The 24,491-nt window shown below is 40.4% G+C and overlaps 1 protein-coding gene across 1 annotated transcript in view; it reads left to right on the top strand.

Annotated features, from left to right (window-relative positions):
- Positions 1 to 642: 642 nt before the first annotated feature.
- ERMP1 (endoplasmic reticulum metallopeptidase 1) overlaps positions 643 to 24,491 on the top strand; it is a 41,552-nt gene continuing 17,703 nt past the window's right edge. The window contains exons 1-8 of the mRNA XM_054986530.1: positions 643 to 1,058; positions 4,720 to 5,021; positions 8,346 to 8,473; positions 10,560 to 10,665; positions 18,732 to 18,878; positions 19,599 to 19,691; positions 20,784 to 20,996; positions 23,345 to 23,565. Of these exons, the coding sequence (XP_054842505.1) occupies positions 760 to 1,058; positions 4,720 to 5,021; positions 8,346 to 8,473; positions 10,560 to 10,665; positions 18,732 to 18,878; positions 19,599 to 19,691; positions 20,784 to 20,996; positions 23,345 to 23,565 (1,509 nt within the window). The 5' untranslated portion in view covers positions 643 to 759. The remainder of the gene's footprint in view (positions 1,059 to 4,719; positions 5,022 to 8,345; positions 8,474 to 10,559; positions 10,666 to 18,731; positions 18,879 to 19,598; positions 19,692 to 20,783; positions 20,997 to 23,344; positions 23,566 to 24,491) is intronic.

The following is a 24,491-nucleotide window of genomic DNA, read 5'->3' as shown; positions in this document are numbered from 1 at the left end:
TGCACCCACCACCACCAGAAGTAAGTACAAGGAGTCAGTCCCACTGGGAGGTTAAGGGGGACTGACAACCCTATCAATCACTGTCCTTAGTTTTAGTAGGTCCCCATTTATACTACAAAAGCTCATATTAAAATAAATGTTGTTTGACTTTAAGGCGTCACTTGTTCCAGCAGACTAACAGGGCTCTTTGCGTTCTTATTGGTAGAAGCTACCTCAAACACAGGATGTGGAATATAAACAGTTTAAATTTTAATTAGCACTGCAATACGATGCAGCGATGCTCGAGTCTAGAGACTCGCTGACTGCAGGGAACTGAGATGCTAGGCTTGCCCAGACCTGCAACTCAGTACGCGGGGAAAAGGCAGCGGAGAGAAGAAAGGCACTCTGCGGGCGCTCAGAAGTGCCTTTAGCCATCATTTCTTCTTCAGAACTCCTCTCTGCCAATTCGAGGCTGAGTTCTAGCATGAAATTCGCGACGTCTCCCCTAGGGAGGATCCGAACTGGCGCCTAAGCAGCGGCGCCCTTCTGTTCCCTCTTTCCAGAGCAGCCGCGATCCTGACCCGGGGAGGGAAGGCGGGGCCAGAGGCAGACTTTCTCTCCACGTGACCTTGCGAGACCTCCGCCTTTCCTCCCGAGCGCGAAAGGAAGGCGGGCGGGTCCTGGCCGAGCTTTATTGGCCCTTCGTCGCCACCGTCGCCCTCGTCCAGCTGCTGCAGCGCCGGGCGGGAGTCAGGCGGCGCCGGCTTGGTTCGGGACTTCATGGAGCGGAGCTCGGCAGCGGTCGGGGCTGTTAGGCGCCTCCGCACTCAGGGCCCGCAGCAGCCGCCGCAGCATCCCCAGCAGCAGCGGCGGCGGCCGGAAAAAGAGGAGGAGGGGCGGCAGGGGAAGAAGCCCGGCGGAGGCGACCGCAGCAGCAGCCCGAGGCGGCTGCCCGAGGCACGCGCCTCGCTTGCGCCGCTGCTTTACTTGCTCGGGCTGCGCGTGCTGGTGCACCTCTCCTTGGAGCGCCTGGTCCAGCCGGCCCGAGGCCCGCAGGAGTTCGACGCCGCTCGCGCCAGGTTGGACCTGCGCTCCTCCGCCTTTCTCCCTTGCCCGCTCCTGGCTCCCGTGACGCCTCGCCTTCACTGCGGAGCGTTTGGAAGGGAGGCGGGAGGTGGTGGTTGACAGAGGGAGAAGTCCTCTAGGACTGCAGGCATCAGATGGTCGAGCGTGGAATTGTGTTGAAGGGAAGCTCTGTGTGTGTGTGTGTGTGAGAGAGAGAGAGAGTGAGTGAGTGAGTGTGTGCGTGTCGAAATTCATGCAATAACTCGTCATCACTTTTGGGGAACTCGAAAGCTTGCGCAAGGCATTGTGATGGCAGATGGCATTATGTGGATTTTGCTATGGACCGGCAGGGCTACCTCTCTTTTTCTGCTCTTTGGGTGTGTGGCTGTAATGTCATGCAGTGGCAAGAAAAGCTGCACATGTGGAAATTTTCTCTTCTGCATGGCAGTGAAGCCCTGCCCTCTATGGCATCTTGTCTTGGGCCTGATCGACGCAGGAAGCAAAATGAGGTGGTAGATTGTTCAGGTAGTGGAAACGACTGTGCCACTTACAGTGCCATCCCCTGCAGTTTCCATCCCAATGGGCTTAGACTGAAGCAACTGTGTACAGCTGCTTTGCAGGTGTGAAGTTATTATCTTTGAATGCACCTCTATAATAACAACATTCCTTGCAAGAAGAAAGTAACAGAAGGGACTAAACTGAATTATATCCTTTCTGCCTTTTCCTTGGGGTGACATTGAAAAATTGCATCCCACACCTGCAATTTGAAATGATTCGCTATACCAGCTCAGAATTCTTCCACTTCATTTTGCTGTTTGAGTAGGTTAGACCCAGTTTGCTGTTCAGATAATGTAAATAAGGGTTTTTCTTTCTTGTGGAGGTTGTGGATTCTCTTAATCTACATCTTCTTGATCATAACTGAAGTACAAGGTGTTTGCCTTTCTGCTGGTTTTCTTTTATGCTTTCTTCAGAATTCTGCAGAACAATTCAGCAGTAGGCTGGCTTCAGTGCACTGTTACTATGGCTTGGTCGGTCTAGCTGTAGGAGCTAGATTTTTTAAAACCCTAGAGTTAAAAAAATATTGATGTTTCCTTATCTCATTTAATAACTTATCCAAGAAGGACAATTGTGCTATTTCTCATAGTATCCATTTGCAAATATTTTTAAGTCAGTCCATCTGTTTCCATTGTTTCTCAGCCATTTATTTCTCTCGTGTGACTGTACCATTGTATGGGCGGACCCCCTTTATTGCAATTGAAGAAGTTAACTCTGGCATACAGATATGACAATTAAAGTGAAATAAAATCTTGTTAGACTTCAAGGTGCTGCGAGATTCCTACTTATTTTTGCTGCAACAGACTGACATGCTTACTCAGGAATTATCTGTGTGTATATGTTACTGTTGCATCATATCAGTGTGTCACCAGGGTGTGGGTATGAAGAAAGCTTAACTGCAAATGTTGGGTGTGTTTGCAAGGTAAATATGGCTTAATTTGGGGTAGTGGTGAGATTTTTTATCATTTATAGGTGTAAGCATTAAATTGTGGCACCAATCCTGCAAAAGAGTCTATCTGAAAAAATATTTCAAAACCCAAGTCAGTTGTTAAATTTCTGTATGCCTGGCTGAGAAGTGAAACCCTTTAAAATACTTTCCAGTGTTTGTGTGAATAAACTGTATTCTGATGGACTGTTGTTTTTTAATTGTCTAATTTTAGATGCATTGTCTCTTTGAAGTTTTGTTATTTTCCTGGTTTTGTTTTTTTCAAATGGACTGTTCTGGAATTTCCCCCTGCTTTTTATTGAAACTTATCAGTCAGCTAGACACTAGGAATTTAGTGAATGGAGCTCTCACTGCTCCCTCCTCCTCTAAAAATCAGGCAGGTGTAGTACCAATTCAGATTTGGACTGTGTGTTGGGAGGGGGAGGCTCCTCTTCTGTGCCATTTTTGTGACTTGAAATGCGTCCAGAGAACTACTATTTTCTCTGTTGGGGAAACTGTTTAATTACATATAGAGTTACTTGTGTGTGTTTTATCCCAGTGGGGCAAACAATGTCAGGAAAATGTCAGGAAAATGGCAAGGAGATGTCTTAATTCCTCTCCCTCCTCACACATAGATAGTCACAATCTGAATTGAGAATCTATGCACCTGTGTTTTTTTGTGCAAAAACAAGTTGCACTGAATTTAACAAAAGTTATTTCCCAGTACGTTGCTTTTGATAGCACTCTTCACTCATTAAACCGTAAGGTACTCTTTGGCAAGTGCTTCAGGTATAAAGCCCTATTGCTCTTAGTGGGACATTGTAAAGCAGTGGGTGAAGCAGTCTGTTAATTTCCAGGAAAGAGGCCATGGATTAAATATTTTTCCTTCCTTTGATTTGTGTATGTCTCACATTTTGAGTGGGGAAAAACTCAAGTATTATAGATAGATGGATAGATAGTCAGTCTGCCTTTCTTACCAAGATCCAAGGTAGATTACACAGTACAAGTGAAAATACAACATAATCAACAGCTAGGACATTCATTGAACAAAGAACAATAGTGAACAACAGTTAGGATATTCAATGAAAGAGATACAATAGGATGTGGCAGCAGAAAATTTGAAAACAAACATAAGGATGAGCTCACAGAAAACTTTTTTCCAAAACAAAGTATAACTAATTTACATGGCATGATTAGCAACATGGAAACTCCTTTGCAGGCACATGTTTGGTGTAGTGGTTAAGAGCGCGGGACTCTAATCTGCCCCACCCACCTCACACGGCAATTGTTGTTGTGGGGATAATAATAGCATACTTTGTAAACTGGTCTGAGTGGGCATTAAGTCATCCTGAAGGGCAGTATATAAATCAAATTATAATAATTACTATGAATTGAGAATCCATGAATTGCGGTATATAAATCAAATTATAATAATTTGATTTATATCAAATTATTGATATAAATTTGATATAAAGGGCAGTATATAAATCAAATTATAATAACTACTATGAATTGAGAATTCAATAATTACTATGTCTACATCAGCAGACAGTCCCCAGCAGTGTAGCGTATACACCCTGTCCCTACTGAGGCATCTCTTTGCCCTCTGGCATTTAAGGTATGTGAAGCAAGTGCTTGAGACAGTGAACTGTAAATTAGATTGTGTGTCTAAATTTATATTACCAAAAGTATGGATATACGTGAGGCCAGTTTGGTGCCATTGTTGAATCCCTCTTTACTATGAATTAATGCTGTTGTGAGAATAGCTGTTGTATGCAAACCAGAGTATGTTAAAAGAATGGGGGTAGAATGGTGGTGAAATGTGCATAGACGAAAGCAAAAAGTTTTACTCTTCCCTTTTAAAATTTTTCCTGGATTTATGGATATTGTACCTGTACATTTTTAAAAATACATATAACAGCCAGTCCTGTGGCACATCTTCTGCTCTGTTGTCTACTACAGTGATCTTGCTCCTGGCAGTTCATTGGAATGTTAAGTACAGGACCTTTACCCTATGACCCTAATACTATAAGGAATGTTAATAGAATTATGCCATTGTACTCACTGATTTAACTCTCTTCTTGGTTTAGCTAGGAAACAACTTGTTTGTAAGAACTGTATATTGCAGCACTATTTGCATGTATGTGTGTTTAAAAAATAGTTGCACTTCTATTATTTTATGTTCTCCCTTACAGGGCATATCTAGACAATATTACTGCATTTGGCCCCAGGGTCGTTGGAAGTCCAGAAAATGAAATCCTTACAGTCAACTACCTCTTACAACAAATTGAAGCAATTGAAATTGAAAGCAGTAATGCCCACAAAATCTCTGTAGATGTACAAAGGCCAACAGGCACCTTCAGTATTGACTTTCTTGGAGGCTTCTCCAGTTACTATGATAATATTACAAATGTAGTGGTTAAACTGGAACCTAGAAGTGGAGCTGAGCATGCAGTACTGTCCAACTGTCATTTTGACACTGTACCAAATAGTCCAGGTAAATATGTAACAAAAAACTTGTACATTGGGGGGAAAACACACCTTAGTGAGAAGTAGATCCAGAGGACTTAGCCGTGTTAGTCTGTAGTAGCAAAATCAAAAAGAGTCCAGTAGCACCTTTAAGACTAACCAATTTTATTATAGCATAAGCTTTCGAGAATCAAGTTCTCTTGATCAGGCATCTGATGAAGAGAACTTGATTCTCGAAAGCTTATGCTATAATAAAATTGGTTAGTCTTAAAGGTGCTACTGGACTCTTTTTGATTAGTGAGAAGTGTGTGCGTATGTGCATCTCTGGCTTTAGGATAAGGGAACCAACCTTTTTGAGGCTGTGGCTACCTTTGAAATTCTGACACAGCGTGGCGAGCAGAACTGCAAAATGACTGCCACAAGGGGAGCCAACTACAAAATGGCTGCCACAGAAGGTGGAGCCCTCCATACAATGTCGGGAAGCGAGATTCTGCATAATTCTAGGAGTAACCTTTCAGTGTTTCAGGCAGAAGCTCTTGTTTAACAGGATGCCTTTTTAAATGGACATACTGTTTAAAAATAGCTTACCTTCAGTCATGCAGTGAAGATCCTTGAGCCATGGTGGGAGCTGCTATCAAAGCAACTTATAAAAAACCTGAGCAGCCAGTCAGATCTCCAGTGACCAAAGAGAAGCCCTTCATAGGCCCCACCTGGCCCTGCTCCCTTTCTAAAATCACTTGGGGGGGGTATCGGGAAAGGTGTTGCTGGACATCATGGCACCCATATAGGCTGAAAAAAGTAGAAATGAATTACATATGCTCTGCATTCTAATATGTAATCCAAACTTCTTGTAGCTGTTCTTGGACACAGAGTATCCTCTTCATATTCAGTTTTTTCACACTGTGCTAAGTTAGAGCTTCCCTCAAAGAATTTGCATGGATGGAATCTAAAATCACTTTTTATTAATTTGACTAAAGGTGTATTCAGACATTAAAACAATCTGTGATGAAGCCAGGCTGTGCATGAAGCGGCTTGTTGCCATGCTTGCATGTCTCCCTCCTTTTTCCCTTTATGTGGGGAGTGCGGTGAAGGAATCCTGGCTAGCTCTGGTTACCTGTGATATATGAATACAGGTATGTAGATTAATAGGAGTTAATTTTCCCACACAATCCAGTCTTTCCGTAAAGTAACACTTTCATGTAAGTAGATCCAGAGGAGTTAGCTGTGTTAGTCTGTAGTTGCAAAATAGTAAAGAGTCCAGTAGCACCTTTAAGACTAACCAACTTTATTGTAGCATAAACTTTGGAGAGCCACAGCTCTGTTTGTCAAATGCATCTGATGAAGACAGCTGTGGCTCTAGAAATCTTATGCTACAATAAAGTTGGTTAGTCTTAAAGGTGCTACTGGACTCTTAACTATTATCCTGTAATTCAGCTCTATTGAAAATATCTGAATACGATTCTGTGTAGACTTGCTTTGGACTGCTCTTTAAATTACAGTTTAGTCCACGTATAGAATCCTGGAAACTAATTCTGGTTAACCTGTGCACATGCTTTCGTACCTTCTGTGTAACTGAACTTAGTTTCTGGCTGGGAACACTTCCTCACGTCACACTGTCTGCAAAGAGTGAATATAAACATGATGACTAGACAGGTTTGTGCACGTTGTGGCTTCATAACAATTTTTTGAGAGTCCCAGATGGTCGTTCATCTGAAATCTAGTTGAACGCTTCCCCATTTCATTGATAAGAATCTGCAGTTCTGTAAGATACGCTGTGGAAAAACTAGAAGTCTGCATTTAGGTAATGAAAAACATTCATCTGTTGCAAGTCTGCATGTGTTATTTTTTATCCTGTAATTTGACATGAAGTGTGGTACTGTAAAAAAGTTAAAGCAGCTTGTTAATTCATTTTAGCTTATGTTCAGTGGCTTGTTCTGTGCTTCATGGAAACCATTATATTTGTGTCATGCTCAACTGATTGAAGGATTGCTTAACATTAAATCTTTAAAGCTATTGTAATTGCAGGCGTTAACATTGCTGTGATTTACAGTGCAGCCCTAAGCAGAACTGCATCCTAAGCCAGCCAACTAACTTCAATGAATTTACAATCTTATTTAGTACTTCACTGTGAGATACTGTAAAATTTTAATCATTAATTGCCGTAGAACACTTGACTGCTGTAAAATTTTAGCTCTACCCAGCAGCATTCAGTACTAAACAAATTTGTAAAGAAATAGATGGCATGCTTTTTTAAACTTAATTCTTGTTAACCTTGGTCATACTGACTGGTTTCCAAAGAACCATGCTAAGAGAGTCCAAGGGGCTTGCATACATTGTGAGATTTTTGACTTTTTCCCTTTGGAAACAGATTCTCCCCCCCCCCCCAACACTCCGGTCACGTGACGTGACAGACTGTTTGGGAAACACTCATCAGTTTATCATGATGTATGGAGTCTACTGTTTAAGAAACGGAGGTCTAAAGCCCCTCAGGCATGTGGAACTAGTTTTACTTCTTTCAGTGCTGGTCATTACGTGAAAGTTAATCCCATGATTTTCAGCAGAACACACTTTGAGGCAGTGCATTGCTAGACAACAATTCAATTGTCCTTGAAAGTGAAACATTGCATTATAGTTCTCAAATGCCTTGTTTTTGTAGGATTTCTTTATTAATACATTTTGACCACAGCCACCTTTTAAAATAAATTCCTTCTTTTTCCTAACAGATCTTGATGAAACATTAATAAAATATCTTGAATAAATTGAAGTATTTTCAGGACTGAAGTGCTCCTCTTTTATTTTTACATACTCTAGAAAACTATTTTCATATTATACACAGAAGTTTCTAACTCATTCTTCAGGATATAGTTTAGAATAAAGACAACCCCTGTTCATAAAGTCTGTTTTTCTTGTAATGTTAGTGACTTCCTTCAAGTTTAATTTTCATAAGTTGTCTCTGAGTCCCGCCTACAAGCATTTCTGAATGACTCACAATGATACTGTGCTTATAATAGTATGTTAAAGCTTGTAAGCATTATTTATTAGAACAGTGAAGATTTATACCAGTCTCACCAGTGATGTAAATTGATATGCTAACCAACAAAAACAAACATAGGAACTGATTTTATTCTTAGTCCTTTCATAGATTCAGACTTGGATAGAGGAGAGGAAATTCTTCATTTTATAATAAATCTTTCCATAATTGTATTGGTATTTTTCATATAATTATATAAGCTTGAAAGAAATTTGTAATATAAGAATTAACACATATGGATGACTGAATTTAAAATGTGTTATAGTAAGAGAATTGCATTTAGAGGGGACCGAAATGTGCTAAGTGTCTTATTATTTTAAGGTGCCAGTGATGATGCTGTCAGCTGTTCTGTGATGCTAGAGATACTGCACACTCTGTCAAAATCCCCTGAACCTTTGCAACATGCTATTATATTCCTGTTTAATGGCGCAGAAGAAAGTGTCTTGCAGGTAAGAATGCAACAGATATAAACCATTACTATAATCTGAGATTTAGGCCAGGATACCAAAAGCTTCTTGACTCCTAAGGGCTTGGAAATGCCCAGTGTGATTTTTGACTTTTTCTTCTTTGAACAGCAGCCCCCCTACCACCTCATTAACAGTTTCTGAAAGTGGGTGGCTGTTCAAGAAACGTAAGGCCAGAGGTTCCTTAGGTGCACAAAACTAATTGTCTGGTTTGTGGAATCACAGCTCCGCTACAGAGAAAAATAATAGAGGGAGTTTAGATCTCTCATGTGATCTAGCCTTGGTTTTGGTTATAGAGGAAAGACTCATGAGCAAGCAGCAGGTAATGTAAAGACCTCTCAGTACATTCAGAACAGGGCTGCTGAGCAATGGCTCTTGTTAACCTCCGGATTGTATGCAAGTCTGTTCATGGCAGGAATACATAGAGATGTTAAATACACCTGGAACTGGAACATCTGCAGGCAGGTACAAAGCAAATTCCCTTTCCATACATGATAGTGCGCAAGCATAATCACAAATATATTTTAGTACTCGCTTTGTTACCATCTTTTATAATATGTGGAGCAAGTTGCACTCTTCAATGCATATAACAAAATATCAATTGGATATGACGTCAGTTTATAGCCAGTAATAAACCTGTCGATACTGTAAAAAAATAACTTTACGTATGCATCAGTATAAATGCTTACAGAATTGATAAAACAGAGATTACTGAATGTCAACAACAAAGAGTATCTGTTGTAAAGTTAAGGATAGAATGAGGGCTCCTGATTAAGCAGTGTTTGTTACTTGTGTGGGGAGTTAGACTGGCTGCCTATGCTTCATAGGGAGCAATCCTAAGCAGGTCTACTTGAAGTGTCCTTAGCACTGTAGCCATAATATGGGTTAGTAACATATAATCCTAAACAGAGTTAGACCCTTCTAAGACCCTAGGATCACACTTAGTTACATTTATCACTGATTTTAATTGATAATGCTTTTCTTGCAATTTTTTTGTTTTAACATGTTTTATACTCGTTCAACATTATTTTCCATGGTTTTAGATTTGTCATCAGATGAAATTGGCGGGGAGGTAGGGTTAAGAAAAGTAACTGATAATGAAATCCTAAGCAGAATCTTTTGAAGTCCATTGAAGTTTTAGAAGAGTTAGAATTGCAGTATAAAATTTGTATAAACAAATGCATATGTTAAATTTAAGAAAGTTGTCAAATATTTATTATTATTTATTTATTTTATTCGATTTATACCCCGCCCTCCCCACAGATGGGCTTAGGGTGGCTATGAGACTACAAACTCTTGCAGTAGAAAACCAGTCACCTTCCACCACTGTTAAAAAAAATAGTAATTGCTCAGACACATTCAGAATCAGTATATATTCATGGTTTCAGTATATGTTCACAACAAAATGTCTAAAGCTCTTTAGTATATTGTGGCCCTTTATTTGCACTGTGAATGTACTTTAAATTTGGCTGTTGTGGGTTTTCCGGGCTGTATTGCCGTGGTCTTGGCATTGTAGTTCCTGATGTTTCGCCAGCAGCTGTGGCTGGCATCTTCAGAGGTGTAGCACCAAAGTTCTTTTGGTGCTACACCTCTGAAGATGCCAGCCACAGCTGCTGGCGAAACGTCAGGAACTACAATGCTAAGACCACGGCAATACAGCCCGGAAAACCCACAACAGCCATCGTTCTCCGGCCGTGAAAGCCTTCGACAATACTTTAAATTTTGTTGAGTGTGCTAATATTTGTGCTTATGGCCTATATTAGTGTTTATCCATTAGGGAGATTTATTAGAGCCCAGCTTGTACTGTACTACTTCAACGTGTAGGTGGACCGAAAGTCATAATGCTGTCCACCAAAGCAATATTCTTTTACATAAACATGTCAGGGAAGTGTGTTGTATTACAGTTCAGCTTGTGCGTGCGCATGCGCATGCGCGCACTTTCCTACAGTCATCTTGCTTGTCTTGCAGTGCATTCTGCTACTGCGTTTGACAGCAGCTTCTCAGACCCAAGTATTTTGTTCATTGAGATAATAGCTGTCATGTTTGATGCCTCTTATCTTTGCTCCTAAAGGCTAGTCATGGCTTCATTACACAGCACCATTGGGCTAAATCCATTAGAGCATTTATTAATCTGGAAGCTGCTGGAGTAGGAGGGAAAGAGCTTGTATTTCAAACAGGTAAGAAGCTTAGCATGTCTTGTATATTCCTTGGCTGGTTTTTCTTTTCTTTTTTGGAAAAAATTAAAAATGCCCTCCACCTGAATACAAAAGAATGTTTAAGACAATCGATTTTGATACTTGATCCCTAATTCATTATGTAACTTTAACACTTTGCTGTACAGTTGGATTTTTGTCACGGCCCTAACAAAAGCAAATGAAAAGGCGAAATCACTTTTCATATTTTTTCTAATTAAACCAGTCACAACAGCTTAACTGTAGTCCACTATTTTATTTATTGATTAAAAAATGTATGTTCTGCTTTTCCCTGAAGGACCCAAGGCAGCGTACAAAAAAGCCAGCAAGAAACAATAACATTAAAAACTCATCAACATTAAAATAACTGCCTGCAAATCTATCTCTAGCACATGCTATAAAGCTCAGAAGAACTCTCATAAGTACTAACAGTTCAGCATTCTCTGAAATTACATCTCCTTCTAAAACCCAGAAAAGATTAAGCTTTCCTAGCTTAGTTGGGCTGTTCCAATTTAGGATGATTGACAATTCTGAAATGGAGGAGGGGGCATAGTTAGTAGGAGCTGATGGGAAGAACACAATTGGCTTAACTACTGTTTAAAAATAATTCGTTTAGTTTTGAAGGAAAGAAGCCAACACCCTTAGCCAGTTGTAGATTTGCCATTTCACAACTAATCTGAGAAACAACTCAAAGTATTTAAACTTGTTGATCATAGAAGTAAAAGGTTTATTTAGCCATAAGCCTGATGCAGACAATTGGGTAACTGAATTCATACAGGAGAGCTTCAGCACCTGTATTTTATACCTTTCAATCGACGTAAAAAAATTATATACAGTTCATAAGATCTCAGAGAGTTCTGTAAACAAACAGGCAGTTCTTACAAACAATCAAGTTGGGGTACATGATCTGAGCATGGTGGATTGACAGGTCATAGACAGCATTTAAAAGGAACTCAGGAAAAAAATGCTAATGGTGGTAGCTTTCTCTCTTTTCCTCCGCAGACATCTTTTGAATTAACGTAGGATGTAACAGCTTTATTCCATCATTGTCTGACAACCAGTTACAACCATTGACAACCATTGTCAGACAACCATTGTCTGACAACCAGATAACAAATTCTATGAACAGATAGATGGGGTGGCCATGGGGAGCCCTCTCAGCCCAGTTATAGCAAACTTCTACATTGAATATTTTGAAAAAACAGCTCTAGAATCAGCACCCTACAAACCTAGTGTATGGTTCCGGTTTGTGGATGATACATTTATCATTTGGAGCCATGGGGAGGAAGAATTGATGGGGTTTTTGAATCATCTCAACAACATCCACCTGAACATACAATTCACAATGGAGAAAGAAATCGAGGGAAAACTCCCATTTCTGGATACCTGGGTCATCCGCAAAGCAAACTTTCAGTTAGGTCACAAGGTCTACAGGAAACCAACTCACACTGATCGGTACTTACACAAAAACTCCAATCACCACCCCCAACAGAAAAGAGGCATAATGAAAACATTAGTGGATCGTGCAAGACGGATATGTGAGCCACACTTTCTCAATGAGGAAATTAATCATCTAAACCACGCACTTCAGGCGAATGGCTACTCCAGAAATGAAATCCGAAGAGCAATCAAACCCAGGATGAATCAAACAACCAAGGAAAAACAGTCACCTACAGGAAAAGTGTTTTTGCCATATATCAAAGGAATTACTGATCAGATGGGAAAGCTTATGAAAAAGCATAACCTCCAAGCAGTATGCAGACCCACCCGAAAAATACAACAGAGGCTACGATCAGCAAAAGACAGTAGAGACCCCCTCACCTCTGCAGGAGTATACCGTATACCCTGCAGCTGTGGACAAGTTTACATCGGGACCACAAAGCGTAGCATCCAGACAAGAATAAAAGAACATGAAAGACACTGCAGACTTGGACAACCGGAAAAATCAGCAGTGGCTGAACATAGCCTAACTCAAACAGGGCACAGTATCTTATTCCAGGACATCAAAATACTGGACAACACTTCCAACTACTTTGTCAGACTGCACAGGGAAGTCATTGAAATTCACAAGCATAAGGCAAATTTCAACAGGAAAGAAGAAACCTTAAGAATGAACAGAGCATGGTTTCCAGTTCTGAAAAACACCAGGCTAACAAAACACTCCACACCCGACAATAGCCCTGCAGAGAAGATTAGCACATCAAGCACCAATCCATATGCAAAAGAACCTCCTCAGGATACAGTGAAGCCTCCCGCCATTAGCATTCCACACCCTGGGAAACTCTTACAGGATGACTCAGCTCAGTCCCACCCCTCCTGAGTAGATATAAATGACCTGCCACATCTTTTCCACACTGTGACACTGAGAGATCTCTATCTTTTGGTGCTACACCTCTGAAGATGCCAGCCACAGCTGCTGGCGAAACGTCAGGAACTACAATGCCAAGACCACGGCAATACAGCCCGGAAAACCCACAACAACCAAATTGACTTTAAATTTTGATAAATCCAAAATTATGGCTTTTGGGAAAACCTGGAAACCAATAAGTGGAATATAAGAGGGAGAGTGATTGAACAGGTCAAAAGCTTTAGATACCTAGGAGTCTATTTCTGTCACAGTGCTAGATGGGTAACCTATAAAAAAGAAGTGATAAAATCTGTGAATAGTAATGTACTAGTGATCACTTGTTTTTTTTTAATACTAAGGGAATCAATATATCCCTGCAGCCCTTAAAGTGTTTAACCACAAAATTAGTGCTAAACTGTTCTATGGCATTCCAGTTTGGATCACAGTCTTTAATAAAGCAGTTGAATTAATACAATCTAATTTTTTAAGGAAAATTTTAGGGCTGCCATTGTGTGTGCCGTATGTGGCTATATGTTCGGAGATCAACCAAAGACTCCTAGAGACAAAAGCCTGAATTATAACAATTAAATTTTGGCTGTTTGCATTTCGGGAGCAGCCCTAATAGTCTTATTGCATACATGCTAACCAAATCCCAGTCTTCTGTATGGTTAGCTGATATGGGGCGGGGGGGAATCTCTGTAATTGGGCTTAGCCTTGATGAATTAGATTACCTTCCCAAGCGGTCTGTATTTGCTTTGATTAAACAAAGATTTGTAGATGTCAGGATGCAAGAACTGAGAAGCCTCTTGCCTCTGGTAGATGCTCCCCTTTGAGATGGGGGATCTCCTCTAATGGCTCTTTGGCAGAGTATTCTTCTTGTCTGACTTCCCCTTACCTTCAGAGAGCATTCAGAGAGCTAGCTCGTTTTGATGTCCTCCCTTCTGCGGTATTGTATGGGAGGTTTAAGAAAATTCCATACTCCTCTAGGTTTTGTCCCTGTGGTTTAAGGGATATAGAAAGTATTGAACATATTCTCCTGTATTGCTTATTTTATTGTGATATTTGCACTGTTTATTTAGAACCTCTTCTCCAAAATTATGAAGGACATTCTGACAATGGTAAGACTCTCCTCCTACTCTTCACCCGTAACCATGAGATCAGTGAGTCTGTGGCTAGACTTCTTTGTTGTGCATCTAAGAGGAGAGGAATGGTTTATGTGCTGGGGTAATGGAAGGGGTTTTTGTATCCTTGCTGACTGTGCGTGTCTATGCTGTTATGCCAATAAAGGTTTTCAATTCGAAAATATATCCTAGGATAGTATTGATTCTTCATATAGACAAAAAAAGTGTTGATGTAAATCTGCCCTAAATAAGGTATAGTAAATGTCTCGGTTTTCATCTTTGCTTGCTATAGTACTTCTAGACAGATCATGTAGTTTGTGCCTCAGTTTGAAATGTAAATACATTGATAAATAAAATGCAGTATAAATACAACCATGGCTCCTGTGGATGTGGTTTTTAGAGGTGACAAACTCCTGATGGATTTTAGCAATACATTTTTAATAACTAAAATAGCATTTAATAATAATATTCAATTTATATACCACCCTTCAGGACAACTTAATGCCTACTCAGAGTGGTTTACAAAGTGTGTTGTAAGTATCCTCACAACAATCACCCTGTGCAGTGGGTGGGGCTGAGAGCGCTCTGAGAGAGCTGTGACTGACCCAAGGTCACTCAGCTGGCTTCAAGTGGAGGAATGGGGAATCAAACCCGGTTCTCCAGATTAAGAGTCCTGCCGCTCTTAACTACTGTAGCTTTGAATGAAAAATTGATGTAATTTATGAACTAAATATTTAAGAGATGAACAAAGTAAAATAAGCTTTCAGAAGCTTATGCAAACTAGCTGAGTAAGATGATGAAAATTAGGCATTACTTCTTGTCATACTTAGTGTCTGTATTTGTTTGCTCAGTATTGTTCTGCTGTTGTGATTTTGAGAGTGGCCCATGAAGGTGCTTCTGCCTTCCGCTTCACCAGAATCTCCGTGATATCATCCCTTGCAGCTAACCTGTTGCGTCAGATTCACTGAGAATGAAGCATAGGGAGCAATGACTGCTTGGGGACGAAGCTCTGGGTCAATACTTCTTTCGTATCAATTAGTATCAGCCCATGTCAGTTGTTCAAGGCGAGGTTAGTGGGATCATGATCACTGAGGAGCAACTCCATATTTTCTTGAAAAGGCAGAGATACAAGAGCATCCTGTCCATGGCTGTTATCTGAAGAAGCTGTGGTGGCTGCACTGTCTCTATTTTTATATTGTGGCACAGCATGGATGAGATGGGGAGGGGGGGGGGGAGAAGAGAGAGATAAGAAGGGAGACTTCTGAGGCAACTGTCCTCTGGGCTGTCCAAGTCCCACACTCTCTGGCTTCTCCTTTAAATTGTTTAAATCCCCTTCAGTTGCTCACAAACAGTAAAAAGGTGAGACACAAGCTTTATTTAACTGGTTGGTAGCTTGTAAATTTGTGGTTCCTAAAGGGTTCTTATTTGTGACTAAAAGAATAATATGGTACAATTGTTGAGTAACTAGAACTCCTTTCACAGCTATTTTGACTTGACAGTCAAGACATAGGATACCTGAACAGCAAACATTTATTTACAGAAAATAAGATGTATAACAAGTTAAAGGTTTCATGTGGAATAATCAGTATGGAATGTACAACTGCTGTCAACTTCACTGCCCAGAGATTACAAGCTTTGTCTCTTTCTTCCCTCAGTGATTTTTAAAATTAAGGTACATTATCTAAGCACCACTTCATACAAAGTTTGTGTTGTTCATGTGAACAGCATCTGTTTGTCCATCATAAATTCACATGCACAAGTATAGTGTACAAAGCATTGGACATAAATACATTAAAACCTCCACTGGGGAGATTTTAATGTGAAAAAGAGATTCTGGTCATAGAACCTGTACACACAAAAGTTAGATATGATGGATCCTTAACACAGTACGTGTTTATTTCACTAAAAACAAATTTCCTTCCCTAGCTTGACCTCAAATCCTAATTAAAAGCCAAAATAAAAATCCTGTCTAAGTGGATGCTCTTAATCTAGAGCAGCAATTCTCTTGAGGGAGAAAGTATCTCTTTTCCCTCCTATCCAGTGGAGTTTGAAGTAACCCTGACAGTTACTTGGATTTGCGTAAGTTTTAAATTGCAAGGATTGCTTCAGAGCCATGGAGGATAGGCAGGACTTTGAGGTCGAGTGCTGCAAAGCCATTCAAGGATGTGAAAGAAAATTGTGTGCGCAACTGAAATGTTACAGTTTTTCACTGCCACAGTTTCCCCAGCAGATGACGCTAGTAGTGCAGTCTAATTCCACTGAATATAGTGGGACTGGCTTCTGAGCAGACCTGCTTGTAATACCGCTGAAAATGTTTCAGAAACCCAGTAGTTACCTGCTATGTTGGGCAAGTGAGCTGTAACAGTGAAAGCTCTGGCTGTGTGCGTGGTTCCTTTTCACATGCTTAAACGGCTTCTTAGATCTTAATATATATCTGTGTTGGAGAAATTAGTATTGCAGGGACTCCAGAAATTCAAAGGTAGACTTCCAGAGAGATTGATGCAGTAATAAAACTGTACAGTTTGCACTTGTGAATAAGTTGTATTGTGAAACATAACTGAGTTTGTGGTTTCCCCTTTTTCAGTTTTGGATAACCATGCAATTAATGATAGAAGAGCCCCGTGGCCCAGAGTGGTAAGGTGCAGTATTGCAGCCCATGCTCTGCTCATGACCTGAGTTCAATCCTGGAGGAAGCCGGGTTCAGATAGCTGGCTTAAGGTTGACTCAGCCTTACATCCTTCCGAGGTCGGTAAAATGAGTACCCAGTTTCCTGGGGGTAAAGTGTAGATGACTGGGGAAGGCAATGGCAAACCACCCCATAAAAAGTCTGCCAAGAAGACGTCGTGATGCGACATCCCCCCAATGGATCAGTAATGACTCAGAGCTTGGACAGGGGACTACCTTTACCTTTAAATGATAGAACTGTGTTTTAGTGAAAAGATACAGCTGCTGACAAAAACAGTCCTGTGTGTATCTTCCCCCTCTTCTATCTTTTTAGTACTGCCTATTTCATGATACAACAGTAGATGTTTTTCTGTATCTGCTCTTCAGCATTGCTGGCAGGAGAGGGGGAATGTGTAAAACTGAAAGGGATGGAGGAGACATTTGGCTACTATTTTTGGTGGCAGTTGTGTGTTTCAGCTAAAGTGTAGATCCTGCCTAAAGTAGTAGTTTCTTTTAGTCTTAAGCCTCTTGTAAAGGGATTTATGGTTGGACAATGTGAGATCTTACTGTAAATCTCGGTTTAGTGGGGTGGCTGTAATCCTTTGGAATAAGGACCTGTAACTTGTATTTAAGCATTGATATTAGTGTTTGTATAAGTGAGAAATTTTGAATGAAAATACAGTGAATGGAATAAGATCTGCTGAAGTTAAGCATAGTTTTGTGGTCCGGGCTACAACTTCTTAAAAAAACAAACAGTATTTGAAATAGGAAAATATTGGAGAAACCTCCTGATACTATTCATCTGAGACAGTTTCAAAATCTGATCATTTTTTTCTTTGCATGAATGCATGCTGAGAGTGGAATGTTCAAGTACTTAGAACAGAAAAAGAATGGGTAATGAAGTGGAAAAAGATTCAAGAACACAATCCACTTGGAAGTTTGAATGCTAAGCCTTATTGCAATGAGTGGGAGAACGCTGGGGTACAGCAGTGCTCTTGCATGGATTTGATTCCCTTAATCTTTGTAGGACTGGTGCAGGAGATCATCCCAATGGATTGTGTTCTGAGCCTGTTCTTTTTTTTTCTCCAGTTGTTTCTGGTACATTCTGCAAGATAATGCGTCAGACAGTCTGTTTTTGATCCTTTTCTGTCCAAATGATGTTGTTCTGTAGAACTACTGTGAAAAACAGAACTGGTGCACTGCTTATAGCTGTGTTTTGTCACATGATTTATTTCAGCTGTGAAGTCGAATCAGCATAAAATATATTTGCCATATGCTGTTGGAGAACACTGGTTCTCAGAGCACCATTCTGTCATTGCTGTGCAAATACTTCTACTCTGAAAGCCTTTCATATTTGTTGTGGTTAGGTATAAAAGGAACCTGTTCTCACATAAAAAGTAAACCTGTCGTTGCAGTCTAGAAGATTTTGGTTTTCTAGTGCACATTCATGTAATTGGGAAACTGGAAAACAGAAAATGCTGACATGAAGATGAATACATTTTGTGTCTTTAACTGATTGGTGTCTCTAGTGTCCTTGGATCTTGCATTCTGTTTGTAAGAATATAGCCTTTTCAGACTTAAGCAGTAAAATGTTTTGAAAAAAACAGAAGGAAGAAGCAGATCTTTCAAAATTAACTTTCCTACATAGTGTACTTCATAATGTTGCATTGGCATGTGCTATACTTTCAGTGGTGTGTGTCTCAAAAGATGTACATTGTATCCTTTAATCCAGATTTCAAGGATATCTGTGCTAGTCAAGCTGTAATTGGAACTAAAATCATTGAGACCGCTAGTGTGTTTTCTCACTTAATGTTATTTCGGTTCTCTGGGTCCTTTTGGTAGGGAAGCCTACAAAAATATATACAATAATTATAATTGAATGAACTTTCAGTTCATTATTTGTTTTCTGATTATTACAGGACCTGAAAACCCCTGGCTGGTGCAAGCGTATATCTCTGCTGCAAAACATCCTTTTGCCTGCGTTGTAGCTCAGGAAGTGTTTCAAAGTGGCATTATTTTAGCAGAGACAGACTTCCGTATTTACAGAGATTTTGGCAACATTCCAGGTAAGTTGTTGGACAATACTAGTAGGCTTACTAATGTTATTGGCTTACTATTATTTCTTAATTTGTACCTCACCTGTCTCCCCAATGCGGACCCAGAGTGGCTTACATTGCACTCCTCTCTTCCTTCATTTTATTGTCACAATAACCCTGTGAGGTACTTTATGCAAAGTCAAAAAGAGTCCAGTAGCACCTTTAAGACTAACCAACTTTATTGTAGCATAAGCTTTCGAGAATCACAGTTCTCTTCGTCAGATGCATGCTACTGATTTTGCAGTAGATGCATGCTACTGATTTTGCAGTAGATGCATGCTACTGATTTTGCTACTACAGACTAACACGGCTAACTCCTCTGGATTTATGCAAAGTGTGGATGACTGGCCCAAGATCACCTAGCACCTCTGAAGATGCCAGTCACAGCTGCTGGCGAAACGTCAGGAACTACAATGCCAAGACCATGGCTATACAGCCTGGAAAATCCACAACAACCAAACCCTAGTTTGCTATGACATCTGCATGCAGGTGCCTGGGCAAAGGGGAGTTTTTTTCCTTCCCACAAACTAGAATCTTAAACAAATGCACATTTTAATACCAAACGTACTCTGTTAGCTGCTAAGTTGCATACAGATTTTTTGGTACTATAACTTAAAAAGTTACTTGGTACTGTAAATAATGTCTTGACTGTTTTATTAGATATGTTGATTATGACAATTATATTGATAGGAATAGACCTGGCTTTCATTGAAAATGGCTACATCTATCATACGAAGTATGATACGGCGGACCGAATTCTGACAGATTCTATTCAGAGAGCAGGTTGGTGTGTAAGGTTTCTTAGATTTTTTGCAAGCCTGCAATATTAGTTACCCTGTTGGCTATTATGGTAGCTCAGAACCACAGTCTTAATAACAATGAAGAATAGTAACTGAGCCCAGTTGGGTATGTGGTTAGAGGGTTGTTCTTGAGTGTCTGAGGTGTGGGTTCTAGTCTGGTCTCTTCCTTCTGTTTAGGGATGGCACTGTTGCTCAGTGGTAGAGACACTGCCAGTCAGGAAAAGAAAAGAAAAAATGTGGGGAAAACCAAATTTCACAGCTAATAAAATCAAATGAATTGGCTCACAATATCCAGGTTGGGTAACTTGTTTTACTCACTTGTGGCAATTTATAAATCTCACACTCCCACACTTTTGGTGTCATTGTTAAGAATAAGAATCCAGTCTTTTATTTTTTTTTTTTGTTCTTGCCACTGAGGCTCAAACAAGTAGAGAGTATTGATTTAGTTTTCTATATCTGTAACTTTATGACAAATGAGATGAAGATCAGTCTGTTTTGTGAATGCCTTTAAAATGTAATTTTGAGGTGTGGGGCCCCAATCTGTACGGGGCTGCATGGGGAGAAAAGAGGAGGCTTAATCCTTTCACACTTGTGTGATATTTCTCTTTGTCTGTCTCTCACTCTTACTTTCACACACAACACACACACATACCCTGTGTCTTAAAAAGAAGAAATGATAGATGTCTTATGCAGCATAGGGAGTGTGGTTTCCATAGGCAAAATGTATGGGGGTTGAGGCATTTTTTAAAATCTAGCTTTTAAAAGATGCTGGGAAAATACAGTCATGGTCTTGTTTATTTATTTGATCCTTAAAGATTGCCGTGGACATTACCATGTTTTAGGTTTGATTTTTAATGTTCCTGTAAGTAGTAAGAATGGTAAATAGGTCCTGTAATTGTTTAATTTGCATCATGTTTGTATTTTGTTTTGAGGAACAGCTTCAAATTCCCAGCATGATCTAGAGATTTTACTTAAGATTTATTTTGTAATAACATGCACTTGGTGAAATTTTTATGTGAAGAGGTTGAAGATAAAGCCAAATACTAAATGTATGATGTTTATATTTTTTCTAAAGGAGACAATATCTTAGGTGTGCTAAAATACTTAGCAAAATCAGATAACCTGGCCAAAACTTACGAATATCGACATGGGAATGTTGTCTTCTTCGATATCTTTGGTGTGTTTGTTCTGGCTTACCCAGCTCGGGTCGGAACCATTTTGAACTGTGTCATCACAGCACTTGCTGTTCTTTATCTAGGCAAAAAAATATTACAACCCAGAAAGAGAGGTAAGTCCAAGTCCATGTGTAGCTTTAAGCCAGAGTGAGTCTGAGTATATTTTGTTATGTTTTATGCCACTTACGTATAAGAGAAGGACCTCCTGGTGCATCCTGTACTTCCTCTTTAGTTTTTGCTGTTGCACCACCCACAGCCCTCAAAACAAACTGCTGAGTTTGCAGTCTACAGCATGAGATGCCAAAAACTGGAGAGAGAAGCTTAGTTACATGAGATGGCTTTCAACTCAAAGAAGTTCATTAATAAGGGAGAGCTTTCTGCCAATGGCAGTGCAGCGGCTGTGTCAGAGGCCGAGGGTCCCCTGATACTCTGGAGTGGCTTGGCAGATGTGGAAGGGAAACCCTTCAGAAGATCTGGTTTTTGTTTTCTAGAGTTTGGCATGCCACCCAGAGGGAGTTCTATGCAGTGCACTCTCCCTGTCCCATTGTCAAGTAGACAATTTACCTGTAAAATAACATTTGTGAGTCTGCACTTCCTGAGTTATTTTAAAATTATTTGAAACCCTTTTCCAACTGCAAGGGCTTGGATTCTAATCCTTGCTTCTGTTTGCACCCCTCTTCATCTGTTGTGGATGCGGCCTTCTGCTGTGCAATGCTTTCTTCTAGAGCTGGGTGCTTTTTGGCTCATTGAAAGATGTCGCTCTAGCATGAGTGGAAGCTCCTGGCACCAGAGGAATGTACTCAATCTCTGAGGTCTGCCTTACCCTAAGTGCAAGCATAAGCAGGGTTTAGGGTCCAGGTATTCTAGCTCATTCGACAGTTCCTTAGAATGAAAGGAAACGGTCTAACAGCCCAGTCCTGACCATTTGTGCTTGGAAATAGATCTCGGCAGGAATTTCCCAGTTTACTGATTAAGAAGTGTATTTATGCACTTTGGAATGTCTGTGTAGTTTATAATATATTGAAGGTATGAGAAGTGTTTTTGTCACCCTAGTCCCAGGGCGTCCATGCATTGGCTCCAGCGGGTACAGTGACTCCTCGTGTGTCATCATAAGTACTGTGGTAGCAGCTTCTGTCAGCCATTTTGTGATAGTGTTGGGGCATCCTCTGCCCTGGCTATGTTTAGACAAATGTAGATGTTGAGATTCTGCTACCAGCAAATCTTTTATGATGCAGGAGATCTTGAGCTCCACCTCTTGGCTTGTGTATAGCAGCTGCCTTCCTTTGGCCTACTTTATAACAACAACAACATTCGATTTATATTCCGCCCTTCAGGATGATTTAACTCCCACTCAGAGCAGTTTACAAAGTATGTTATCATTATCCCCACAACAACAATCATCCTGTGAGGTGGGTGGGGCTGAGAGCTCCTAGAAGCTGTGACTAGCCCAAGGTCACCCAGCTGGCTTCAAGTGGAGGAGTGGGGAATCAAACCCGGCTCTTAACCGAGTCCCATGCTCTTAACCACTACACCAAACAGGATGCTGATGCAAAGAATTGAATGCTTATTGGGTTGCTTCTTAGGTTGCCATAGTTACCAAGTTTCAGGTACCAAGTGGCAACTCTTTCTTTATCTGGACCAAAATTTGGTGGTTTTGTTGTCAGCCTTCTTACTTTAGCTTCTGTTTGTTGGTTGGATAGTTGGTTTTAGTTGATTTGATTATGTAATAATCTCTTATTTATAAGTCACCTAGAGCACCCTGTGTTTTGGTAGGGTGGAGAGGTAAAAATTCAAATAATTAAAAATAGTAAATGGCATGCATTATAAGAGGGTGAGGGCTATTTTTGTGTTGCAAATGTATGGTTCATGTGGTTGTAGGCTGTTTGTTGTTGAAACATCTCACTGTAATTAGCCTCCCACAGATTGTGGTCATGACTTAATGGCTGGGATGGCACATATGAATCTGCCACACCTATGGGGCAGGGGTTCTTGTCTGTAAGAGTGAAACGAGAAATGGAAAATGCCCATGTACATGTAGAGTATACTTTTCTTAAAGAAGGTTCAGGAAACCTCTTGTGTGTTCTGCTCTGTAGTGTGACTTGTGGGAACAATCTAGATGAAGTTGAGTGTGTTTGAGATCCAGTGCTTTTTAAGAATGCATTCTTAGTTTCTTGCACATATTTTTATGTTTTGCTGTGCATAGCTTAAGTGGGAGAAAAGCCCAACAAGTCTTAATGATAAATATATGTATTGAATTGGTTCACAAATATGGTATTCAAAAATAGATAGTAAAATATGATTCATGATGATTACTTAAACCCTAACCCAGAAAGGAAGAGCATAGTGGGTTTATACATTAACTGTTGCCGTTTTAGATTAGATAGCCTTATTGCTTCTTTCAGAAGGAACCATCATAACAGAAATTTATTTGGGTCTTAATGCACTTTTCCTTCTTTTTCAGCGATTAGTTATCTGAGGGAACTTGCCGTTGCAGCAGTTTTTACATTTCTTAGTTGGTTCGTGGCCTTGGCTGGCACCCTTGTTGTGGCAGTTTTTATTTCTCTCATTGGACGCTCTCTTGCTTGGTACACGCACTTCCACGTGTCCATTTTTCTTTATGGAACTGCTGCCGTGGCTAAATTAATTTTTGTGCACACGTTGGTCAAGAGATTCTATTATAAAGTAAGTGTTGTAATATTTAATATATGGTAACGTTAATCATTACTATTTTTTACTTCCTTGATTGTTTAGTGACACAAAACTCAGACTAGAATGTCAGTAATTGACAAATAGTTTGTGTGCTACTTGTGGGAAGAATGAGAATCCAAGCCCCTTCCCCACAACTATTTGTGGATTTCAACATATGAGTAGGCTTGATTCTAACTGAGTACCAAACTATGGTTTGATGTTGTGAAAATGACCCTCGAAGAAGCTTCAGGTAGCTTTCACAATCCCTCTTCCCTTTTGCACTACTTACACTACGATTTTAGGAGTTATCACCCTCATAAACTCATTGATTTAACAGGGTGTAACTGCTTAGGGTTGCTGTGTCAGTTACTGTTCATCCAAACTGGTAACCTGTGGTTTGTTCTTTCCTTGCTAACCAAAATTTCCTATTGTCTTCTAACGAACTAATTAGCTGTTGTGGAGGGTGGGGAAGAGGGATCTTTTAGGGAGCCTGCAGTTTTTTAAAGACATGATTTAAACAAAGTCAGAGATGTGTGCATATTGGGAGAGGAAGGGCATGAAGGGATGAGTCTGTGTACTAGGCTCTCATGGCCCTTTGTTATGTGCCCAGAGTAATGTCAGTTGCCACTTTGGGGTCAGGAAGGAATTTTCCTCCAGGCCAGATTGGCCAGAGATCCTGGAGGTTTTGTACCTTTCTGTGGGCATAGAGCAGGGGTCATTGGAGTAGAGGGGAGTGCTCTGAATTTCCTGAATCATGCAGGGGGACTAGATAATCTTTTGGACACTTCCAGCTCTATGTTTCTATGTCCAAGGACTCCAAACTGTGCATCCTGTTCAGGGGACTTAGGTGGAGAGGTGGTTGTTGGGATGAGTGAAACCTCAAGTTAGGGCAGCTTGGGTGTGTGGTATGTATGTGTGTG

Source organism: Eublepharis macularius, chromosome 8 (genome assembly GCF_028583425.1).
Source record: "Eublepharis macularius isolate TG4126 chromosome 8, MPM_Emac_v1.0, whole genome shotgun sequence".
In the NCBI taxonomy this organism is placed as follows: domain Eukaryota; kingdom Metazoa; phylum Chordata; class Lepidosauria; order Squamata; family Eublepharidae; genus Eublepharis; species Eublepharis macularius.
Note: the sequence above shows the minus strand (reverse complement) of the source record. Positions and strands in the feature narration are given on the sequence as shown.